The sequence below is a fragment of the Coregonus lavaretus genome, assembly GCF_964263955.1.
Source record: "Coregonus lavaretus genome assembly, chromosome: 13".
NCBI lineage: Eukaryota > Metazoa > Chordata > Actinopteri > Salmoniformes > Salmonidae > Coregonus > Coregonus lavaretus.
In genome coordinates this window covers 9,222,305-9,246,474 of record NC_140000.1, presented here as the reverse complement: position 1 = coordinate 9,246,474, position 24,170 = coordinate 9,222,305, and the positions used below count along the sequence as shown (strand labels likewise).

At 43.9% G+C, this 24,170-nt stretch overlaps 2 protein-coding genes across 2 annotated transcripts; both read left to right on the top strand.

The window, feature by feature from the left end:
• Positions 1–7,265: 7,265 nt before the first annotated feature.
• LOC311139691 (uncharacterized protein) lies at positions 7,266–7,813 on the top strand (the record flags this gene model as incomplete). The annotated part of the gene is made up of 1 exon (XM_084174612.1): positions 7,266–7,813. Exon 1 carries the CDS (start codon positions 7,385–7,387, stop codon positions 7,811–7,813), a length of 429 nt encoding a protein of 142 aa, XP_084030738.1. The 5' UTR covers positions 7,266–7,384.
• Positions 7,814–9,810: 1,997 nt separating this feature from the next.
• Positions 9,811–24,154, top strand: LOC311139640 (C-Jun-amino-terminal kinase-interacting protein 4-like). Its single transcript, XM_084174550.1, has 28 exons — positions 9,811–9,909; positions 11,001–11,397; positions 11,556–11,750; positions 11,891–12,011; positions 12,681–12,751; positions 12,980–13,047; positions 13,242–13,311; positions 13,404–13,579; positions 13,844–14,115; positions 14,389–14,446; positions 14,710–14,862; positions 14,998–15,037; positions 15,159–15,286; positions 15,397–15,450; positions 15,813–15,953; positions 16,167–16,302; positions 17,826–17,912; positions 18,022–18,069; positions 18,616–18,757; positions 18,966–19,008; positions 19,115–19,195; positions 19,339–19,406; positions 20,798–20,946; positions 21,036–21,207; positions 21,409–21,522; positions 21,633–21,731; positions 22,739–22,843; positions 22,917–24,154. Exons 2-28 carry the CDS (start codon positions 11,299–11,301, stop codon positions 23,024–23,026), a joined length of 3,000 nt encoding a protein of 999 aa, XP_084030676.1. The 5' UTR covers positions 9,811–9,909; positions 11,001–11,298; the 3' UTR covers positions 23,027–24,154.
• The last annotated feature ends 16 nt before the right edge of the window (positions 24,155–24,170 follow it).

The window sequence follows — 24,170 nt, the reverse complement described above, 5'->3', positions numbered from 1 at the left end:
TCATTCTCAATAATAGCCAAATCCTAACTTTAGATACGTGTACGTAACTCGAACCCAATTGAACTCAATGCAGGATTTACTTGAAAGTACAAGTTAGGTACGAGAAATCAAGTGAGGATTTGTCTTTGCTTGGTTACCACATGACCTAGCCAGGAGAAACACTAGACCCTAAACCCAATACAGACACAGTATAAGATTGTTAGTTGTAACAATGAGTGCTGTATTCATGTGTCGAGCAAAAGCTGAAGTTGTCTGAACCAGTTTATAGTCTATGATGTAAAGCAAAAAATATGTCTCACACCGGTTTCAAACATCATGGTGGAGGACAAAAGTCTGATTTGTCACACTAGTAAATTACTATTCTCTATTTTAAGACTATTAAAGTAAGCGGTAGTTGATTAAGGTTTTGGGTCTCTATGTTCTAGTAAAGGCACTTAAATGGGTTTAGCTGAGCAGGTCCTTCTAATTCTAAACCAGCCATCTGTACAGATCTGTACAGGTCTTTTATAGGAAGTTCAGCTTTGCCCCTGGCCACTTCCTTCCTTCACCTCTCCGTCTCTGTCTCCTTCCCTCCTTCACCTCTCTGTCCCCTTCCCTCCTCGACCCTGTCTCTGTCCCCTTCCCTTCTTCACCCTGTCTCTGTCCCCTTCCCTCCGTCTCTGTCCCCTTCCCTGCTTCACCCCTTCTCTGTCCCCTTCCCTCCTTCACCTCTCCGTCTCTGTCTCCTTCACCCCGTCTCTGCCCCCTTCCCTCCTTCACCCAGTCTCTGCCCCCATTTCCTCCTTCACCTCTCCATCTCTGTCTCCTTCACCCCGTCTCTGCCCCCCTTCCCTCCTTCACCCTGTCTCTGCCCCCATTTTCTACTTCACCTCTCTGTCTCTGTCCCCTTCCCTCATTAACCTCTCTCTCTCTGTCCCTTTCCTCCTTCACCTCTATGTCTTTGTCCCTTTCCTCCTTCACCTCTCTCTCTGTCCCCTTCCCTCCATCACCTCTCTGTCTCTGTCCCGTTTCCTCCTTCACCTCTTCCCCTTTCGTTCTCTGCTACTCCATCCTATCCATCTCCTCCCTGCTCCTGTCCCCTTCACTTGTTTTATTCTGTCCCCTCATCCTTCCCCTCTGTACACCTTCTCTGCTTCCTGTCCTCCACCTTTTCTCCTTCCCTTCTGTCCCCTCTCTGTCTCTTCCACCTTGTCTCCTTCCCTTCTGTCCCCTCTCTGTCTCTTCCACCTTGTCCCTTTCTCTCCATCCTGCACATGCTTTTCCAGAAAGCTCGGCTCCTAGATGTTTATCTCAAACTCCTCCTCTCTCAGGCTTGTCTCTCACCAAGCCTTTGTTTTGTCTCTACAGTATAAACCTAAGTCTCTTAGTGTTTGTTTTGACAGAAGTAATGCTGTAATGCCCTGTAAGTCCCTTATGGTGCTTTTGCATTGAGACTTACCCTCTCACCAGTGGGCCGTCAGTGTTTTATGTTAATGTGGGGTCTAGTGTTATTGTGTTTCCATCACAGCCCTATACCACGAATCAGGTTTGAGGAGTTATCGAGGTAACTTTGGTCAACTCAGAGTTCAACTCGGGATAACCAGTACCACGAAAGTGGCTCACCTTTTAGCCAGGTACATTTCTATGGCAACAAATCCTTCCAACACTAGCCTGCTCCGGTGCAGTCTAACTCTATTTCTCCTGAATAATGCATCTGAGCTGCGAGTTGAGGACCAATTAAATCAGATTCCCTCCCTCTCGCAATGATTGCGTCATCATCCCCTTCATTTGAGGAAGATGACTGATTTTAACAAAATATTTAATCAAACTTTTTTTGTGTTACCATTTTTTAATGTTAAAATACCTATCAAATTACACATTTAGTACTGACAGAATGCATTTGAAATGTCATGCACAGTAAAACTTTTGTATGACAATACAATTATTTAATCGATAGTAGTGGGGAAAAAGGTTATCGTGCATTGATAAGCACACCAAAGACTGCATTAATGAAAAGTAATAAAATAAAGACGGCACTTCAACAAGCCTATTTCACACCACAGCCTGCTGAATTTAGATTTCGGCACAAATTAAAATGTGGCACTGACTCGCCCATGCATTGATGTCAGCATTGTCTCAATAAAGGGTTTGGCGTTTGACGTTTGACTAGCCATGTGTGACATGCAAACACAGTTACAAGCCTGCTAGAGTTAGCGGCAGGCGGACGAGACATATTCACCGTCGTAGTACAGATAAAGCCTGAGCTGGAATGTGAAGCTAACTGAAGCTGGCTAGCTTTAGAAAACCCTAGATCTAGCTTGCTTCGTAGTATACCACTCAGGAGTGTGACACTTTAAGACTAGAATAAACAACCTCTGCATCATTCAAGACTGTTGCTTTGTGAGAAGGTGTTAAAGTTCACAGTTAGCCATTGTTATGTACCGTGCATTCGTAAAGTATTCAGACCCCTTGACTTTTTCCACATTTTGTTACGTTACAGCCATATTCTAAAATGCATTAAATAAATAAAAATCCTCATCAGTCTACACACAATACCTCATAATGACAAAGCGAAAGCAGGTTTTTAGAATTCTTTCAAATGTATTAAAACAAAAAACAGAAATGCCTTATTTACATAAGTATTCAGACCCTTTACTATTAGAATCGAAATTGAGGTCAGGTGCATCCTGCTTCCATTGATCATCCTTGAGATGTTTCTACAACTTGATTGGAGTCCACCTGTGGTAAATTCAATTAATTGGACATGATTTGGAAAGGCACATACCTGTCTATATAAGGTCCCACAGTTGCCAGTGCATGTCAGAGCAAAACCCAATCCATGAGGTCGAAGGAATTGTCCGTAGAGCTCCGAATTGCGTCGAGGCACAGATCTGGGAAAGGGTACCAAAAAGTTTCTGCAGCATTGAAGGTCCCCAAGAACACAGTGGCCTCCATCATTCTTAATTGGAAGAAGTTTGGAACCACCAAGACTCTTCCTAGAGCTGGCTGCCCGGCCAAACTGAGCAATCGGGGGAGAAGGGCCTTGGTCAGGGAGGTGACCAAGAACCTAATGGTCACTCTGACAGAGCTCTAGAGTTCCTCTGTAGAGATGGGAGAATCTTCCAGAAGGACAACCATCTCTGCAGCACTCCACCAATCAGGCCTTTATGGTAGAGTGGCCAGACGGAAGCCACTCCTCAGTAAAAGGCACATGACAGCCCGCTTGGAGTTTGCCAAAAGGCACCTAAAGGACTCTCAGACCATAACAAACAAGATTCTCTGGTCTGATGAAAACAAGATTGAACTCTTTGGCCTGAATGCCAAACGTCACATCTGGAGGAAACCTGGCTCCATCCCTACGGTGAAGCATGGTGGTGGCAGCATCATGCCGTGGGGATGTCCTTCAGTGGCAGGGACTGGGAGACTAGTCAGGATCGAGGGAAAGATGAACGGAGCAAATTACAGAGAGATCCTTGATGAAAACCTGCTCCAGAGCCCTGAGAGGATCTGCAGAGAAGAATGGGAGAAACTCCCCAAATACAGGTGTGCCAAGCTCGTAGTGTCATACCCAAGAAGACTTGAGGCTGTAATCGCAGCCAAAGGTGCTTCAACAAAGTACTGAATAAAGGGTCTGAATACTTATGTAAATTTGATATTTTCATTTTTTATTTTTAATACATTTGCCAAAATATATAAAAACCTGTTTTTGCTTTGTCATTATGGGGTATTGTGTGTAGATTGATGAGGGAAAAAAAACAATTTCATCAATTTCAGAATAAGGCTGTAACGTAACAAAATGTGGAAAAAGTGAAGAGGTCTGAATACTTTCTGAATGCACTGTAAAGGCCAGCTGAAAAGTAGCCAGGGCCTTGCCTCCATGTTACAGCAGGTCCGCCAGAGTCTCAATTTTTCTTGTGGTAGTGTAGTTTGTGTCCTTCTCCTCCCCCCTTTCCTCCTCACACATTTTTTTGTGCCTGTGCTTGCTATAAGTAATAAGGTAAGCAATTGGCCCAGGGTAGGGGAGGGAATGGCCAGCAGGGATGTAGCTCAGTTGGTAGAGCATGGTGTTTGCAATGCCAGGGTTGTGGGTTCGATTCCCACAGGAGGTATGAAAAATAAAAAAAATATGTATGCACTCACTAACTGTAAGTCGCTCTGGATAAGAGCATCTGCTAAATGACTAAAATGTAAATGAATGAAAACACATTACTATTGACATTTTGACCATGGTTTAGTTTAGTTACAACAGTATGTAACCCAATTGTTAAATTGAGTGTTTTTATCAAAATGTACACACAACGTCACAAGGACATAAACTGCACTCTTTGTAGAACAACCTTTTACATATTTGGGTTGGGACGATCCCAAATTGCTTCAATAATCACAAAGGTTGGTAAAATAACATTATGCCAGAGATAACTTTTGTTATTTTGAGGTGGATGTGTGAGTTGACAATGTTTGTTCCTCCTATGCCTATACTGTAGGCCATCTATAACCATCCCTCTTTCTCCTCTCCCAATTAACCCTTACTTCTGATTCTTACCTGTTCCTATCTAACTCTGTCAAAGGAGGATTTTCTCTTCTCTATAAATATACCCAGTGAGCTTGTTTATTGGATTACCAATACCCCGCCCTGCTCCAGTCTGAGCCAATTACCATCACCCCCATCACTCAGAGAATTACTACCCCTCCCCTCCTCACAAAAACAATCCCTGGCCTCTGACCTGTATTCTCTGAGCTTCTCCAGATAGAAGTTGCTCACAGTCCCAGTGTTAGATCCCTGACCTGGAGATACCCACAGGCCCAGTGTTAAGAATCCTGACCTGGAGATACCCACAGGCCCAGTGTTAGATTCCTGACCTGGAGATACCCACAGGCCCAGTGTTCGATTCCTGACCTGGAGATCCCCACAGGCCCAGTGTTCGATTCCTGACCTGGAGATACCCACAGGCCCAGTGTTAGATTTCTGACCTGGACATACCCACAGGCCCGTGTTAGATTCCTGACCTGGACATACCCACAGGCCCAGTGTTAGATTCCTGACCTGGAGATACCCACAGGCCCAGTGTTAGATTCCTGACCTGGACATACCCACAGGCCCAGTGTTAGATTCCTGACCTGGACATACCCACAGGCCCAGTGTTAGATTCCTGACCTGGACATACCCACAGGCCCAGTGTTAGATTCCTGACCTGGACATACCCACTGTTTGTGATAGTAAAGGCATCTGCTAACTAACGGTTACAGTAACAGCTCTAATACTGAATTTCCACCTCAGACTTACTCAGCACCAGTGTGTTGTCAGTGTTTATGTTAATGTAAGCTCTAGTGTTATTTTGTTTCCATCAGGAATGACTTGGGGCGAAAAGGGAGGAATAGACTATCAATGACTTGTAAAGAGCAGAATCAACAACCTCTGTGTCATCAAGACAGTTGCTTTGTGAGAAGGTGTCCAATTTGTAAGTCGCTCTGGATAAGAGCGTCTGCTAAATGACTTAAATGTAAATGTGATGTATTAACCATAGAAAGGTGTTTACCCATATTCGAGTTAACCATTGTCATGCAAATTAAGGCTGAAAAGTATCAGTGGCCAGATCTTGGCCCCAAGTCAAAGCAGGACCGTCGAGGCCATGGTCCAGTGAGACACAGGTGCCGGTCCGTGAAAATGAAACATAAAAGTCTGAGCCCTTTGGGTAAAACACTGGGGTAAATCTCAGGTGGAAACATGGCAATATTATATGTGCTTCATGGCTTCAGATCAACATTGGCACGTTTGTTCGTAAACAGTCGTATTAGCTACATGCCAGGAAACCCCTCCGTTACACAAGTAGTTAATTGAGTCAACGTCTGTGTCTGTCTGTCTGTCTGTGGTAGGGATGTCTTCTGGTCTTCAGACAGACGCGAGCCTCATTCTGTGGCCTGGGAGGAGGATCATCCTGGGTTCTTACTGACACACATAGGTAATACGGCTGAACCTCCGTGACCTCTTCATCTCTGTCATCCATAGGTCTGCATTGGCCAATTACCTCCCAGTACCTTATGGATAACAAAATTCAGGCTGTTGATATATTTTTCCTGACCATAGCAAACCGCAAGAAGCAGTACACTGAAAAGCATATTCCATACAGTTAAAAACAGTACTACTGTACTTATAAAGTCTCATTGCCTCAGGGTCAAAATAAGCAGCTATAAACCCTGAATATGAGCACAGGGGTAGAAAAAGGAGTTCTAAAGCTTTTTATGAACATACTCAAATTCAACATTGCTAATGTGATGTCTTTGCAGTAGAATAGCGCAGAAAGAGCACTTAAAGAGAGGAAGTGATATTGGAAACAAGGAGAGGGAAACCTTTTAAGAAGTAGAAAAAACAAACTCTAGGTCTACCCAAACAATGCCTTGGTGGGACACAACCCAAACCTTTAGAGAGAGAGAGGGAGGGAAAGAGGAAGGGAGGGGGCCTAGATAAATACCAGTTAATGGGTCATAATGAGGCTTAATGGCAGACGAGACCTTCCTACTGAATACACAGAACCAGTAGAAATAAACAAACGATAACAACAATCATAACAACTGCGTCCGCCTCCATCTTTGTTGGCCTCAGGTTGTGACGCACTTGATAAAGGTGACAAGCGATATGTCGTCGGCTCCCATTTCTTGAGAATCTCCCCACAGAGAAAGTCAACACAGTTTGGCCTTTACTGAAGACGAGAAAACCCATACATTTGGCTCTTGAGTAATCAAATTATTTTCATGAATGTAAAGGATGTCCATAGACCAACAATTGACACATCAACCAATGTGCTCTTTGGTCCAATATTGATAGGAAGCCATCGAGGTGAGTATTTATTTTCTCTGAAATTAAATAGTTTTCTTTCTCTTTAAAAGCAGTGTTTTTTTTCACTCTTTATTGAATGCTTGAGCTAAAGCTCTAGAGTCATGTGATATTGATTAGGGACTTCTAAAGCCTGAGAAGTAAAGACAAATATATCTATATGAAGATATTCTGAAGCAATAAAGAAAACAATTATAACATTACATAGACAAAGGTGATCTATGTAATATCTTTGTTTGTTACTGGTTGTTGTCACATATCTATTTCATTATATTGCATTTTGATCATATCATTCAATAGGAACAAATATTCTTTGTAAAAAATGGACAGGGTGAAAATGGACAGGGTGAAAATGGACAAGGTGAACACATCTCCATCCATGTGCTTTAACTGACTACTTTGTGGCATAGGACTGGACACAAGACTGGACACAAGACTGGACACAAGACTGGACACAGGACACAAAGCCAAGAGAGCAACAAAGCAAAGAGAAACGTTCAAAAGGAGTAACGAAGACATTTACAGAAGCTACTAACGGATTGCGAAAGAGACATCTAAAAGCTAACAACAAAGATGGACACCCTGGATCCCTCCGCCCTACCAGGGGCCACCTCCGCTGTGACCTATGACTCCAAATCAGAGATGGTGACCCTACCAGGAGGGGTCGTCTCCGTGGCAGGCATCACCGTGATAACCGGGGGCGCTGAACTGTCCTGTGGCTCCTGCATGCTAGCCTTCGGTGTTTGGGGCACTCTGGTTGGCCTGAGCGTGGTTTCCCTGGGACTATGGGACCAATCAGTGCAGGTCGGGGGCCGGACCTCGCACCTCCTGGGGCTGGGATTGGTGGTTCTGGCCATCAGTTTTGGGGTGGTGGGCAGTGTGGTGGGCATTCGCTTCCTGACGAAGAGGAGGAGAGAGATAACGAGGGAGGAGAGGGAGGATGGGAAGGTGGTGCTCATAGGGGAGAGAGGGAGGAGTGTTATAAAAACTGTGACTGTGTAAAAATGAAAAAAAGAGAGAGGGGATGAGGGATGTTTTAAAGTCATGATTATTGCACATAGTGGTCTGGCTATGTTGCACACTGTCACACTTTAGCATTTAGTGGAAGAACACTCATGTTTGATATCTATGTTATGAACTTGTTAACACCATAATAATGTATTTTTGTTGAGTAATTTGAAGATAAAATATTTGACCATCTCTGGCTCCATGTGTTAATGCCCCTTCTTTCCCCCTTGTTCTGGTGTCACATAAACAGACCTGTTCTATCTCTCTTTCTCTTCTCCCTCCTCTTCATCTTCCTCAATCTCCCTCGTCAATCTGGGTGGAATGCAACAGGAAAGGGTGACGATGAGAGGTTTCCTGTGGAAAACAAAACACAATTTTCTATGTGATGCAAGTAGTTTAGTAGATTACTTTTCACATGGTCATTGCATGTCACTCTTCACTCTTTCTGTAGTCAGACAGGCCTACCGCTTAATGATGAGCTTGGAGGGCACTATGGTATTGAAGGCTGAGCTGTAGTTGATGAACAGCATTCTTACATAGGTATTTATCTTGTCCAGGTGGGATAGGGCAGTGTGCAGTGCAATGGTGATTGTGTCGTCCACGGATTTGTTGGGGCGGTATGCGAATTGTAGTGGGTCTTGGGTGTCGGGTAAGGTGGAGGTGATATGGTCTCTCAAATAACTTTATATTTCATCCTGTGGTTATGAGAGAGAGAGAGAGAGAGAGAGAGAGAGAGAGAGAGAGAGAGAGAGAGAGAGAGAGAGAGAGAGAGAGAGAGAGATACAAACACTGAATTTCATGAATTGGACTGACCAGGTCAATCCAGGTGAACGCTATGATCCCTTATTGATGTCACCTGTTAAATCCACTTCATGTCTCAAGGCTTAAAAATCCTTCTTTAACCTGTCTCCTCCCCTTCATCTACACTGAATTGGATTTTCCATGTGTGCCATTGAGGGTGAATGGGCAAGACAAAAGATTGAAGTGCCTTTGAACGGGGTATGGTAGTAGGTGCCACGCGCACTGGTTAGAGTGTGTCAAGAACTGCAATGCTCAACAGTTTCCTGTGTGTATCAAGAATGGTCCACCACCCAAAGGCCATCCAGCCAACTTGACACAACTGTGGGAAGCATTGGAGTCAACATGGGCAAGCATCCCTGTGGAATGTTATCAACACTTTAGAGTCCATGTCCCGATGAATTGAGGCTGTTCTGAGGGCAAAAGGGGGTGCAACTCAATAGTAGGAAGGTGTTGCTAATGTTTTGTACAGTCAGTGTACATACAGATAGACAACACAAGAGACAAAGAGAGGGGTGTGTTTGCCTCCATCTGCTGGCGAATGTACTGTGCTCATTCTTCATGCCCTTGCTAGCAATCCTCAAAACTAGTTTCATTTTCTATAGTTCATGCAAAGGCCTATGAATTGCCTAGGAGTAATGAGTTTCACTTACATATTTCCTTCACTTCCCCAAACTATTTGTTATTACAGTAGTCACTCATGTTATGTAGAAAGGAAACGTTTCCTGCAATTTCAACGGGATTTTCTGTAGAAAAAAATATTTCTGATTTGGTTAATCTACAGTAACATATTGAATGACTGCTGTAGATGAAAATTGATACCTGCCCACCTCTTTGCAAACATCTGCTGGTCTTCTGCAGTGTTCAGTTGTTCACATAGTTATACTGTACTTGACTAACCGCTGGGAAATACAGTCAGTGAAATTAGGAAAAAGGGGTGAAAGGTATTATGTGAAAAAAATTCAGACAGGTATTAGAGAAGGTCACCTGACAACCATTCAGCCTTCCCCTCGTCACGTGTCATTGTTCAAGTTATGAACTTTTTTCCCCTCCCTTGGAAAACAAGACCAGCCCATGTCCCGCCTCTTGTACACGGCCATTGGACACTGCCGACAGTCTTATTACTCCGATAGGCCAGAATAGGGCTTCGATCAACAGAGTCGCAAGTAAACCACACCCCCTTCTTTAAACTCGCTTGAGGAGTAATTGATATCTTCTCCAGAGTAAACGACTGGACTATTACCCGTTTCAACAAATTATATAAAAGTTTTGGGAACTAAAGAGACTCAAAGGTGAGTTAACATATAAACAGACAGAGTGAACGTCTTGGTTCAGTGCTCTGAACCACAGTAGGTTAAACAGTTGGCCAAGTGATCTCGTAAGATCTATAAAGTGACTGTTGTCAGTCAATGCTTTATTTATACCGCAAACATCATCATGTTATTGCACTTTAGGCCGGCTTAGGCTGCATCGTCGATTATTCTTTGGACGTCCGTGTGTTGCTGTCATTCAATATCTCGTGTGTGTGTGTGTGTGTGCGCATATTTGTAGTACATACAGTGTGTGTGCGCGCATATTTGCAGGACATACAGTACCCAGCAAAACAGACTACCTATTCAGCAACAGGTGGTAAGTGTTTGTACAGTCTGAGTCGTCTTGGAGGACAGATTGCATAATAATCTGACAGTTACTTTAGAATAACAATGAACAAGAAAGAGACGTCAACAATGATATACATATCCAGGGACAAGGCTTGCCAGACATTGGTCTAGTTTACATGGGATCCACTGCCTGTAGGTGTGACGGTGTGAGGCCTAGTCCAGGGTAGTGGGTACTGTCATGTGTTTTGATCCCCAGTTAGGAGCCTGGTGGTGGCAGGAGAAGGAATCTGTGAGGAGGACAGGTGTGCTGGCTAGGGCAAGACAGGGTGGGAAACACCCTACATCGGTTTGTGGGAATTAAAAGGAGTAGGCCTACTAACCGTGCATGGAGTAATTTTGCTTAGTAATGCTAAATGTTAAGTCATTCTGATTCTGCATACTGCCAAGTCACTTGCCTGATGGCACAACCTGTTATTGTAGAGAGCAACAGACATATCTAAAAGTAGACAAGACTCATAGTGTGAATAAAGCAACTAACTCGATACACACTGTATCACTTCTATGTCTAGAGTTCACATTCTAGCCCTCAAAGTGAGACACAGGAAACAGAACAGAAAGAGAAACAGGTGATGGTGGTTTGATTCTTGTAAAGGGATTTTTACGAAAAAATAGTCATGTAGTATGTATATGCAAGCCTATATTTCATCAAATTGAAAAAAAACAAATATTTCCACTGACATTGTAGAAATGATTATGAATCTGTTTTTTTCTCTCTCTTTCAGAATGGGCGCCAACCCCCCCCCCCCCCCCCCCGACATCAGCTACATCTACAGCTAGAACAGAGGAAGAGGCCTTAAGGAGAATAGAAGGGTCATTTACTGTATAAATGGAGGAAGGACCATGTACAATAGAGAGATGGATGAAATGGGAGTAGACATGAGTGTGAGAGGGCTAGATAAACTAGTTGGGTAGGTATTTATATATAAGAGGAAGAGGTGTATTGACAGACACACAGTTCATATAATCATATCAGCTGAGACCCATTCGCTTATAGATATAGACAGAGAGAGATAGAGAGGGATGGAGTGTGGAGAGAGTATCCTGTGTGGGTCTGGGGAGCTTGATCTGGACCCTGACATTGTGAGTGAAGAGGCTGGGAAACTGTACTCAGAACTACAGGTAAACACATCACATCATATCCACCTCTCAACTGCTTTCTGTTCTATCGCCCCTTTCCTGCCTCTCTTTCTCCTAGCTGGCTTCTCATTTTTCTCTCTTCTCCCATCACCACCCACACTCATCTGATGCTACCCCCCATCCCTCCTTCCCTGCTACAGACAGTGATAGAGACCCATGGCGTGGGGGTTGTGGAGTCCCTGGTGCCCATCCTGGTGTGGGTCCTGGAGGGCCTGGCCAGCTGCAGAGCCCAGCTCAGAGAGAGGGAGGAGGAGGCCGAGAGAGAGAAAGGAGAGAGAGATGAACTGTTGGAGAGATACCAGAGTGAGAAACTACTGAGGAGAGAGAGCCAGGAGGTGAGAGGGGATGGAAGTGTTTATGGTTGTTTTGTTTTATTTATAAAATGGGGTCAGGGTTTGGGGTCAATTCCTTTTCAACTCAGTCAATTCAGGATAGTTTCATTCATTTTAATACATGTTTGTTTTTTTGCCTTTAGCGGTATCTGGAGTTGGATGACCAGATTGAGCAGGAGCGGAGGACGATGAGGGGAAGAGAGAAGGAGAGAGAGAGGAGGGAAAAAGAACTGGAGAAAAAGGCCAGAGAGCAGGCTGACCAATGTGAGTGTCTGACTGGGTCTGGGTGTCCATCTCTCTTTCTATCTTTCTTTCTTTCTCTCTCTCTCTCTCTCTCTCTCTCTCTCTCTCTCTCTCTCTCTCTCTCTCTCTCTCTCTCTCCTTTCTTTCTCTCTCTCTCTCTCTCTCTCTCTCTCTCTCTCTCTCTCTCTCTCTCTCTCTCTCTCTCTCTCTCTCTCTCTCTCTCTCTCTCTCTCTCTCTCTCGCTCTCGCTCTCCTCTCCCCCCCTCCTCTATCTCTCAATTTCAATTCAAAGGGCTTTATTGGCATGGGAAACATATGTTTACAGTGCCAAAGCAAGTGAAATAAACTATCAGAAATTAACAGTAAACATTACACTCACAAAAGTTTCAAAAGAATAGAGACATTTCAAATGTTCTATTATGACTATGTACAGTGTTGTAACAATGTTACATCTATCTATTTCTCTCTCCCGCTCTCTTTTTTTGCCTTACCCTCTTCATGTCCGTGTAGATTATTTGATATTATTTGATTCACTTCCTTCATTCATATCCTTTGTGTTACAAACTGAGGAAGTTTGGTAAGACCATGGCAAGTAGGCTACAGCAGAATCAGACTGGCACCCTGGTCATTGAGACGTGCTGTACTGTATGTGATGCTAATGCTAAATGCTACTGTGTGTTTCTGTGACAGTGGTGGCCTTGGAGGAGCAGAGGGCTGGACTGGGCAGAAAGCTGAACACACTGAAGCACACTCACAACAAGGTCAGACAACAGCATGTTTAGACTGACAAGGCTGTTTGGGATACTCTTCTATCAGTAACAGCTTCTGTCCATCATCCAATTTGTAAGTCGCTCTGGATAAGAGCGTCTGCTAAATGACGTGAATGTAAATGTAATTGGAAATTTATTTTATTATCCCCCTGTATCTCCTGTTCTCCTTCTTTTTCTCTCTCCATTTTCACATTCTCTCGCTCTCTCGCTCTCTCTCAGTTGGTGCTCAGTTATAAGGATCTACTGGAGAGGAAAAGGGATTTAGAGAGGGAGGGATCTCCACTAAGGTTAGCCACCACTCAATTCAGTTAGTATGACTACAACAACATGGAACTGTATGCAGTCTTTACATTCCAAAGAGATAAAGAGACGTAGAGATCTCTTTCACTGTGGTACATTAATTTGATGGTTTATGATTTTCACTGCATTATGATGTCACAATGGGCCCTGTCTGTCTGTCTGTCTGTCTGTCTGTCTTTAGTAACCATGTGCGCTCCAAGAATTCACAATCTACCCAGGGCCAGTCAGAATCCTGTGTTAGCGGGCAGGAGGTACGTTCTCTAGAATGATAACCTCTGTTCTGTCATGTAGTAGTAGTATTTTTCTACGGAAGTTGTCCTTACTGACTCCTCCCCTTTTCCAGCTAACTGATCTAAGGCCAGAAACACCTCCTGATTCTGCCCTGTTGGAAGAACCGGTAACCAAGGACGATAGGGGGATTGACATTGTCATAAAAGCAGACAGAGATATGTCCTTCATCAATGACATCATAAGCTCCACCCCTGAGCTGGCAAAGTTTCATGGCCTTATGAAGGCCAGGTATGTCCTGTATGTGTGTGTGCACTTACCGTGCAAGATGAACTGAACTGGACTGACTTTATTGCATTACCATGAAAGCTTCTCTTTTACATATTCATAACCATAAACCAACTCAGCCACAACTAGTTAACTGTAAATCAGACTACTTCCCTTCCCAGGTCTGTCATGGTTCAGAAATACTTTTGACAACACACACTTTACTGTTGGACAAACTGACACTCACTGCCCCCTCTCAACCTTTTCTCTGTTACCCATGTTCCCTAGCACCCCGGTCCGAGCAGACGCCAAAGAGCCAATCAGAGGCGAGACCAAGGCCAGCATGGATGAAGAAATGAAGGAGGTGGAAGAGAAGGAGGGAGAAGAGGGGGAGGAGGACAAAAAAGGAGGAGGAGTGAAGCAGGAGAATGAGGATGAGGAGGAGGAGGATATGGATCATCTGGAATGGGAGCTGAGGAACACTGAGTCTGTGTTCTCAGAGCTGTCAGAGCTGAGTCGGGAATACGTAGAGAGTGTGGACCAGGGGGCCAGTGTCAGAGGTACGGCCATTAGGCAAGGGCACACCTACACCCCCTGTTTGCAGTAAAACACTGCGCTGGATGTTCAAATAAGAGGAGTAGCTGAGGCAGATGGAGGGGGTAGCAAAGGCAGTGCTGGACAGTAGGCACTAGTTAAACTGGACTGAAGTGTCAATGTCATGAGAACTGACGAGCAATTACAAGCTAGTTGTTCTGAAAAGGGTTGACTTAGGGTTAAGGTATGTGTAAATGGTATTTGTGGTGAGAACTGTTTGTTTCTTCTTGTCTGGGCAGGCAGCACCGACCAGTTTGAGGAGATTGTTTCTCAGTATGAGGAACTGAAACACACCCAGTAAGTCCCTGCGTTTATCACACTGTTATTATTACTCTACTATGACTAGTCCTGTGTGACTAACTCTGTGTGTAGGGGGCTTACCATTCACTATGCCTCTGTTTCATTTAGATACGTTGACAAAGTGCACATTGGGCCTGAAGTCAAACGGAGCATGATGGGTCCTTTGTTTACTGTATTTACTCACTTATGCATTCTCTCTCTCATTCATTTTCTCTCTCACTCACTCTTACATTCTATCCCTCTACCTCTCCCCCTCCCAGTGAGTTAGTGGAGGCGGCCCGGAAAGCGCTGATCTCTCGTGTGGAGGAGCTGACCAATGAGAGGTCAGCTCTTAAACTGGAGGTGACATCCTGCCAGGGGACTGTTACCCGATTGGAGGGAAGGATGAAGGAGATGGAGGAGGAAACCAAGAGGTACACAACTCTAGTGTCAGGTGGTTGATGGTTGGCAGAACTGAGATGTTCATCAGCAACAACAAAAAAGTATACGAACAATATTTGTTAATGTGGTGTGATTCATTGATTGCGTGTGTTTCTGCTCTCATGTAGACTTCGGAAAGAACTGGAAGCAAACCAGTCAGATGATGATGTAAGAGGGCTTTCTTTGTGTTGTCGCTTTATATTCTGCTAATAGATGGGTTGTAACCTTTTTCTGTTTCTAAACTGGACTTGATGTACTCTTAACTAGAATGTTCATCTGTTACCCATAGTCCTCTCTGCCCATATCGCTGCGTCGGTTCACTCGGTCGGAGATGTCCCGTGTTGTCATGGAGAAGAATCAGTATAAGGAGCGTTTGTTTGAGCTGCAGGAGGCTGTGAGACGCAGTCAGACTATTAGGTAACCATACCTGCCTGTCTTCCCCCATAGAAGTAGACTAACCGGAGGTTTCATAGTCCTGTAGAGAAGGGAATAACACATTTCTAACATCAGTCATCCCTTCTTTTCAGGGCCACCCAAGAAGAGAGGATCACGGAGAGAGAGAAGACTAGTGTGTGGAGGAGGTGAGCGTGAGGGAGTGAAGAGTCAGGAAGGAAAAGACAACTGTTTTTAATTTGGCAATTATTGCAGTGAAGAAGTCCACAGATGCTGTTAACCACTTTTTCCACTTTAGACCTTGAACTGCTAACAGGCACACAACCACACATATTTGTCTTGGGCCTGGCTCTGGCCCCTTACTTCACAACATTTAGCTCAATAGCTGTTCCTATTTACCTTAAATGTACAGTGGCAACACGGTCTATAGCCTAAGCACATAACCTATGGGAAATGTATGTGTAAGAGTTATTGTATTCCTGTGAGGTGGTCATGGTTTCTGGTCCATTGCAGTCAAATTAACCATTAACCGTCTCTCTGTCCATTCAAGGTTCAACCGTTTGTTTGGCCTGAACAAGAACCCCTTGGTTCCGTCCGCTGCTCTAGCGCTGGCCCTGCCGACGTCACCGTCCCTCACTCACTCACCATTGGGCTCTCCACGGCAACAGGCTCTCAGTACGACTCAGACAGAGTACGTTGATATGATGATAATGGGATTACATGTCTATGGAGCTCTTTCCAACTTCTCAAAGTACTTTACATTGTAAGGTTTGAAGTGAACTCACCTCATCTACTACCATAGGTTACATTAGTAACTATTATAATACAGTACATATTTTTAATAAACCACTCTCTCATCCCCTGCTTCCTCTTCCCCTCTGTTCTTCTTCTTCCTTCCTCCCAGTGGTGCCTCCCCTGCTGCAGCCCTGTCTCCGCGGGTCAGGAGGAGGGAGCTGTACAGAGACATCCGCTCCCATGTCTGGGGAGCACTGGGAAAACGGCAGGTTCATGGCTGGAGCATACCTCTGTCACACATACAGGTGAACATGCACACAAACACACACACACACACACACACACACATACTTCAGAAAGTATTCACACCTCTTGACTTTAAAAATTGATTTAACTGTCTCTCTTTTTTTTTTGTCAAAGATCTACACACAATAATCTGTAATGTCAAAGTGGAAGAAAAATTATTATATTTCTAGAACATTTATGGAAAATAAAACATTAATTTATCTTGATTACATAAGTATTCAACCCCTGTTAGAATCAGCTTGGGCAGCAATTACATGTGTGAGTCTTTTTGGGTAAGTCTCTAAGAGCTTTGCACACCTGGATTGTACAATATTTGCCCATTTTTATTATTTTTTAAATTCTTGAAGCTCTGTCAAGTTGGTTGTTGATCATTGTTGATTATTGCTAGACAGCCATTTTCAAGTCTTGGCATAAATCTTCAAGCTCATTTAAGTCAAAACTGTAACTAGGCTACTCAGGAACATTCAATGTCGTCTTGGTAAGCAACTCCAGTGTATATTTGGCCTCGTGTTTTAGATTATTGTCTTGCTGAAAGGTGAGTTAATCTCCTAGTATCTGTTGGAAAGCAGACTCAACCTATTACGTTTATTTTTTATCCTAAATAAACTCCCTAGTCCTTGCCGATTACAAGCATACCCATAACATGATGCAGCCTACACAATGCTTGAAAATATGAAGAGTGGTACTCCGTTATGTGTTGTGTTGGATTGGCCCCAAAACATAACGCTTCGTATTCAGAACAAAAAATCAATTTCTTTGCCACATGTTTTACAGTATTACTTTAGTGCCTTATAGCAAACTATTTTTTATTCTGTACAGGCTTCCTTATTTCTCTCTGTCATGCAGGTTAGTATTGTGGAGTAACTACAATGTTGTTGATCCATCCTCAGTTTTCTCCTATCACAGCCATTAAAGTCTGTAACTGTTTAAAATCACCATTGGCCTCATGGTGAAATCCCTGAGCGGGTGTATTGATCCACCATCCAAAGTGTAATTAATAACAACACCATGCTCAAAGGGATATTCAGTGTCTGCTTTTTGTTTTACCCGTCTACCAATAGGTGCCCTTCTTTGCGAGGCATTGGAAAACCTCCCTGGTCTTTGTTGTTGAATCTGTGCTTGAAATTCACTACTCTACTGAGGGACCTTACAGATAATTGTATGTGTGGGGTACAGAGATGAAGAGTCATTCAAAAATCATGTTAAACACAATTATTGCACACAGAGTGAATCAATGCAACTTATGTGACTTGTTAAGCAAAAATTTTACTCCTGAACTTATTAAGGGTTGCCATACCAAAGGGGTTGAATACTTACTGACTCAATACATTTCAGCTTTTAATTTTTTATTAATTTGTAAAATTATTGTGTTTAGATCAGTGACACAAATTCTCAATTGAATCTATTGTAAATTCAGGCAACAAAATATGGAAAAAGAGGTGAAAATACTCACACACAGACTGTGGAAGTAGACACAAACCTTAATCTGGTATATACAGTATATTGTGTGTGATTATTGCAGGAATCCTCAGAGCTGACCCCTGAGCCCAAAGTTGTGCCTGTCCTAGTGCAGCTCAGACTGCTGGACCAGAGAGATGCTACAGCCAAGGTAGGACATACTACTCAGAAACATGTCTATACAATCAGTGCTACGGTTTTTAACCCAGACAGTCTTTACCCAGGCGACACAGTCCCTAACTTGTGTCTTCTCTCTGTAGCTGAACTGTGCTGTTGCTGTCACACGTGAGATCTCAGGCGAGACAACGGTAAGGTGGTCATTACCGTCGAATTACTAGTTCTAGTCACAGTAACTACCACTTGCACTACCATCTAACCACCATTTTCAGACCATGTCATGCCAATGGTATTCTCAATGCCAAATCGACCCCTAGCCCTTACTGGCACTTCTTATAGATCTGGAAGGTTTGATAGGTAGAAGCAATATGGTAGTAGCTCCATCATGCCCACTGACAGGCCAGATGGAACCATGTTGTTTAGCATACTGTTTACACCCATCCAAGCCTTTTAGGTCTACACACAAATGCCTAGTGGGTAGGGGCTAGGGCAGTGTTTCCCAAACTCGGGCCTGGGGACCCCAAGGGGTTTTGGTTTTTGCCCTAGCACCACACAGCTGATTCAAATAATAAACTCATCATTAAGCTTTGATTATATGAATCCGCTGTGTAGTGCTAGGGAAAAACCCAAAACGTGCACACCTTGGAGTCTCCAGGACCGAGTTTGGGAAACACAGTTGATCTGTAATGTTTCAGTAGTAGTCATCACTCCACCCTCTTTTCCATCCACTCTGTCAGTGTGCTGTGTGGGTGGTCTCTGGTCCCGCCTCCAGTAGTGATGTCACAGTGATTGACCCTGCACGGTCCAATACGGTGCTGGATCTGTTCAGCCTCCCGCCCACCTCGCCCGCCCTATGCATCTGTGCTGTGCCCCCTACTGGTCAGTGCTATCTATTACTCTCCGGGTAAAAGTTACCGTTAGGCACAGATCTAGGATCAGCTTACCAATTTTAGATTTCTGTAGACTTGTTAACCACAGCCACCATCATTTCCAAATCATCACTCAACTAGTTATTTCCATTAACAATGCTTTAAACACTGGCAAAGCTATCCAGCTTACCTTCTCTGTTCTGTTTCTGTGTCATCAGGTGAGACCACAGGAACTGTGTGGATTGGAACTCAGGAAGGAAGGTGAGGCATTGAGATCAAAACCATTCTGTTCACTGATATGTTAAACAGTTCCTCATTCTCCCTCTCTCTCCTCTCTTTTTCTCTTTCCTCCTCCCTTCATTCCCAGTGTGTTGGTCCACTCTGCGTCCACAGCTAGGAGGCGCTGTCTGCAGTCTATCTCTCTGTCTGAGGGTGTGCACTCTCTCACGTGAGTACTCCTGTACCCAGTCCGATATAGACCACTAGCCCCTACAGTTGGACACTTGGATGACTAGATCTGAAAGGATAACCAGTTTGAATATTACATGTTTTGTCTTTATTTATGTTTACTTTCAACTCTAAACCTTTCAGGTATTCACAGGGTCAAGTAATTGCTGGATTAGCCAATGGGACGCTTGCATTCTTCTCACACAACCCAGGTAATTCCCCCTCCTTAGGTTACTGTCAGGATCAGGTCAGGTTACTGTCAAGATCAGATCAGGTTACTGTCAGGATCAGGTCAGGTTACTGTCAGGATCAGGTTACTGTCAGGATCAGATAAGGTTACTGTCAGGATCAGGTCAGGTCACTGTCAGGATCAGATCAGGTTACTGTCAGGATCAGGTCAGGTTACTGTCAGGATCAGATCAGCCTACTGTCAGGATCAGGTCAGGCTACTGTCAGGATCAGGTCAGGTTAATGTCAGGATCAGATCAGGTTACTGTCAGGATCAGATCAGCCTACTGTCAGGATCAGGTCAGGCTACTGTCAGGATCAGGTCAGGCTACTGTCAGGATCAGGTCAGGCTACTGTCAGGATCAGATAAGGTTACTGTCAGGATCAGATCAGCCTACTGTCTGGATCAGATCAGCCTACTGTCAGGATCAGGTCAGGCTACTGTCAGGATCAGATCAGCCTACTGTCAGGATCAGGTCAGGCTACTGTCAGGATCAGATAAGGTTACTGTCAGGATCAGATCAGCCTACTGTCAGGATCAGATCAGTCTACTGTCAGGATCAGGTCAGGCTACTGTCAGGATCAGATCAGCCTACTGTCAGGATCAGGTCAGGCTACTGTCAGGATCAGATAAGGTTACTGTCAGGATCAGATCAGCCTACTGTCAGGATCAGATCAGTCTACTGTCAGGATCAGGTCAGGCTACTTTCAGGATCAGATCAGCCTACTGTCAGGATCGGGTCAGGCTACTGTCAGAATCAAATCAGCCTACTGTCAGGATCAGGTCAGGCTACTGTCAGGATCAGATCAGCCTACTGTCAGGATCAGATCAGCCTACTGTCAGGATCAGGTCAGGCTACTGTCAGGATCAAATCAGCCTACTGTCAGGATCAGGTCAGCCTACTGTCAGGATCAGGTCAGCCTACTGTCAGGATCAGGTCAGGCTACTGTCAGGATCAGGTCAGGCTACTGTCAGGATCAGGTCAGGCTACTGTCAGGATCAGATCAGCCTACTGTCAGGATCAGGTCAGGCTACTGTCAGGATCAGATCAGCCTACTCTCAGGATCAGATCAGTGCATATGAAGGAAAGGAGGGAAGAAGTGGTACCATTTAAGTTTATTGAGAGACAACAGTTTTGGCTAGAAGGGATACAGCTTATATCAGAATGGACTTTTCATAACAGGTTCGGATAATTAGCGTAGCCGGTTAGGATAATTAGTTTAAGGTTAAGAAAATGTTTAGGGTTAGCTAAAATGCAAAAAAAAAAACATGTTTTGACGTCAATTTGACAAACTGTATCCCATCTATCCATGACCAAATACAACCTGTTATTGTAAGAGACTGATGATGACTAATCATCACTATATTTGACAGGTGGCTGGGATCTCCAGTCACATGAGGTTTTGCCTCTGGGATCAACTCCACTGCAGCCCATTCGCTGTTGCCTAGCGAAGGGGGCGGGCTTATGGGTAGGATACTGGAATCGGGTTCATGTAGTCGATGTCGAGAATCGAAAAGTGGAGGTAAAGAGTTTGACGAACCTGAAGGTATTGTGTGTGTGAATTCAGAATGGTTTGTATTCTTTTGTGTATATTTCCCACCTCTCTTTCAGCAAACTTTAACCGTCTCGGAGCGCAGTGAGCAGCAGGTGCGTTTCCTGTGTGCGGCAGGAAGTGGTGTGTGGACGTCCTGCCGGCTCGACCCTACACTCAGGCTTTTTGATTGGTCCACTGGCCGGCCCCTGCAGGATGTGGATCTGACCCCTCTGGTCACCAAAACACTGGGTAGGAACAGAATTCTCAGTTCATTAACCTGTTCATGTTTATATTGCTGATGTGAGCATGTAATGGCCCACATAGAAGTTAATGTACAACTTTGAATTAATTTTCTTCAATTCTGCTTCAATCCTTACCTCAACCCCTAAACTGAACCCACTCTGCTTGAATGGATACATTCCTGACTGTTTGGATCTCTCTCTTCTCCAGGCCCTGCCTTCCTGTCTCTCTCCCCGCTGCAGATCTCCTCCCTCACCGTCATCTCTGGCCGGCTGTGGGTGGGAACAGGAAGTGGCGCCATCTTCTCCATACCCGTGTCTCTCAGTGAGTACTAACCTCTGGCCCCCAGAGGTCAACAACATAATGACCTGAGAGATAATGCCATTATGACATTACACTGGCCACATGTCAATTGTCTTCTCTGCGTTCCATAGGTTCAGAGTCTGCCTCTATACCATACTGCTCTTTGGCGGCAGCACAACTGTGTTACCATGGACACCGCCAGGCTGTCAAGTTCATCATTGCTGCACCTGGTGAGAATCTCCTATCGTTGTTCATTCCTTCACTGTTGTGTAACAATCAAGTTATTATGCAATTATTCTACAGCAGGGCTATTCAACTGGCGGCCCGCAGCCCATACCGGGCCCATTTATTAATTTAGCTTGGCACTTTGATTAATTCTGAACCTTAATCAAAGATCTGCAAAAAAAATCCCCACCAAAATCCAACATTCAGTGTCAAAATGACAAGCACTATGGTGGTTGTCTATAGTGTAGTTTCTAGCGTTTTTAAACGGTTTCAAGCGCCTATGTGGCATGTTGATAATGTTTTCTTCATATGAATTTGGCTCTAGTGTTTAGTGAACGGTTTAAGCTACAAAATATTATGACCCCATTCCTGAAAGCTACGACTCTCAGGAACACTACGTGCCTTCTGTGTCCCTCTCTGATGCTTGCAAGGACTCGTTAGAAGGAAGTGTGACAAATACATGCACCTAATGACTGTGGGAAATGAATTCAAAGCATCCTTCCTTCAGACTGGAATTTGGCATTACCTGATTTGACACATCTATGTGTTATTTATCAAGATGCTTAGTTTTCAGATTTTAAAATGACCAAATTACGTTTAAGAAGCTTTTAATAGTTAAAATGGTGAGCAAGCGTTGCGACTTTTCCTTTTCAATGATGAGCAAATTTTGGGGTTGTTCCTCGACTCATGTTGGTTGAGCGCCCTCCACTTCTTCCCTAATTACTTTTAGCAACATTTCATTTAAAGACAAGTGCTTTATTGGTGGTGTGCTTTGCTTTTTTTATACAGTTCTTCCAAAGAATAATCGCATGTGGAAAATGTCCGGCCCCCTGCAATTAACTTTTATTTTTCTTTCTTTTTTTTACATCTTGCCCAGTAGGAATATAGTTGAATAGCCCTGTTCTACAGTATTATATACTATGCAGTTATTGCATAGCTATTCGATAGTATTATGTTGTGATACTATGCAGTTATTACATGGTTATTAGTATTCTATATCTGTGTTCCCCAGGCTGTGTGACCAGCTCCTATACAACAGGAGGCGCTGCTCTGACTCTAGTCTCTACCTCTCAGCTCATCCTCAGTGGAGGAGAGGGCTACATCAACTTCCGCATCGGTGAGTTGAGGACCTAACGTGGTTGTCATTAGTGTGGTTGTCTGACTGACTGTCTCCCTCCTACCCTCCCCAGGGGACGACGCGAATGACGGCGCGCCCGAAGCTGCCCCGCTGCGATCAGACCGCAGTCACATGATAATCTGGCAGAGCCCCACCCCCTCCCTGCCCAGCTCCGCCCTTTGACCACACCCACATCCAGTCTAGAATGAGACAAGGAAGGATTAGACAGAGATGTATCCATTCACTAGGAGATCCATTTGGATTTAATCTTGGGATTAAATTAAGACATCACAGCCTAATCCTTCTTGTCTCACTCTGTTATTCAGTTGCTACCATCATCCCTTTGACTAAACCTCTCACCTGGTTAACCCAGTCTCTATGTGTGCCTTAATGTGATTTGACAATCGTTGCTGTGAGATTGAGATTGGTCATTGTACAACGTTTTGTATTTTTTGTGAAACATGTTTCCTCATCATGGTAATCATATATGGGTGGCAGGTAGCCTAGCGGTTAAGAGCGTTGGGCCAGTAACCAAAAGGTCGCTGGTTCGAATACCCGAACCGACTAGGTAAAAAATCTGTGCCCATGAGCAAGGCACTTAACCCTAATTGCTCCTGTAAATCGCTCTGGATAAGAGTGTCTGCTAAATGGTAAATATCACCACTGTAGCAAAGTATTTTACAGTAAGAGTCATCATCTCTGCCTTTTGGTTGGTCAGTTAAGAATGGTTTGTTGGGTTTGTTTTTACCACAAAACATGCACACTCAGATTCATATCATCATTCCATGACGTTGGCACAAGGTCATTATACCCTTGATCAAACTTGTTTACATTGATACTGAGATGTAGTGTTGAAGCTGCTGGGTTCCTAATAACTATTGTTGCATAAGACCCTGGCCTTCAGTTCCCATTGCATGCTGGGTAAATCTGCAGTGTAATTGCACTTTATTATCATCTCTGTGTGTGTGTGTGTGTGTGTGTGTGTGTGTGTGTCTTATCTTTTGAAATGATTGGCTAATCCTCTTAAAGATTCTATAAAAAAACTGCTAGTATTTCTCCCAGAGAAATTATCTTATGTCATGCATTTGTGAAACACATATGGTTTGTTAAATTTTTGTTTGAAGTTATTTTCATTTGCAGAGCGATAAGAGAGTGGAAGTCTCAAAATATACTTAAAGTATTTTATGCAGTATTTGAAAGTGTGTTTGTGTGTGAATCATGTCTGAAAATGTTAATAATAACTGGACTATGCAAGACAATCTATGTATCTACTTAAATCTATGAAAAATAAACTTTTGTAAATACTTTCATAAAATATCTGTTTTCA

Coding starts and splice junctions, on each gene's coding strand:
- LOC311139640 (XM_084174550.1), top strand. CDS start 11,299: ATGGAGTGTGGAGAGAGTATCCTGTGTGGGTCTGGGGAGCTTGATCTG. Junction 20,947..21,035: donor TCGAGAATCGAAAAGTGGAG/GTAAAGAGTTTG, acceptor CCTCTCTTTCAG/CAAACTTTAACCGTCTCGGA. Junction 21,523..21,632: donor CTCCATACCCGTGTCTCTCA/GTGAGTACTAAC, acceptor TGCGTTCCATAG/GTTCAGAGTCTGCCTCTATA.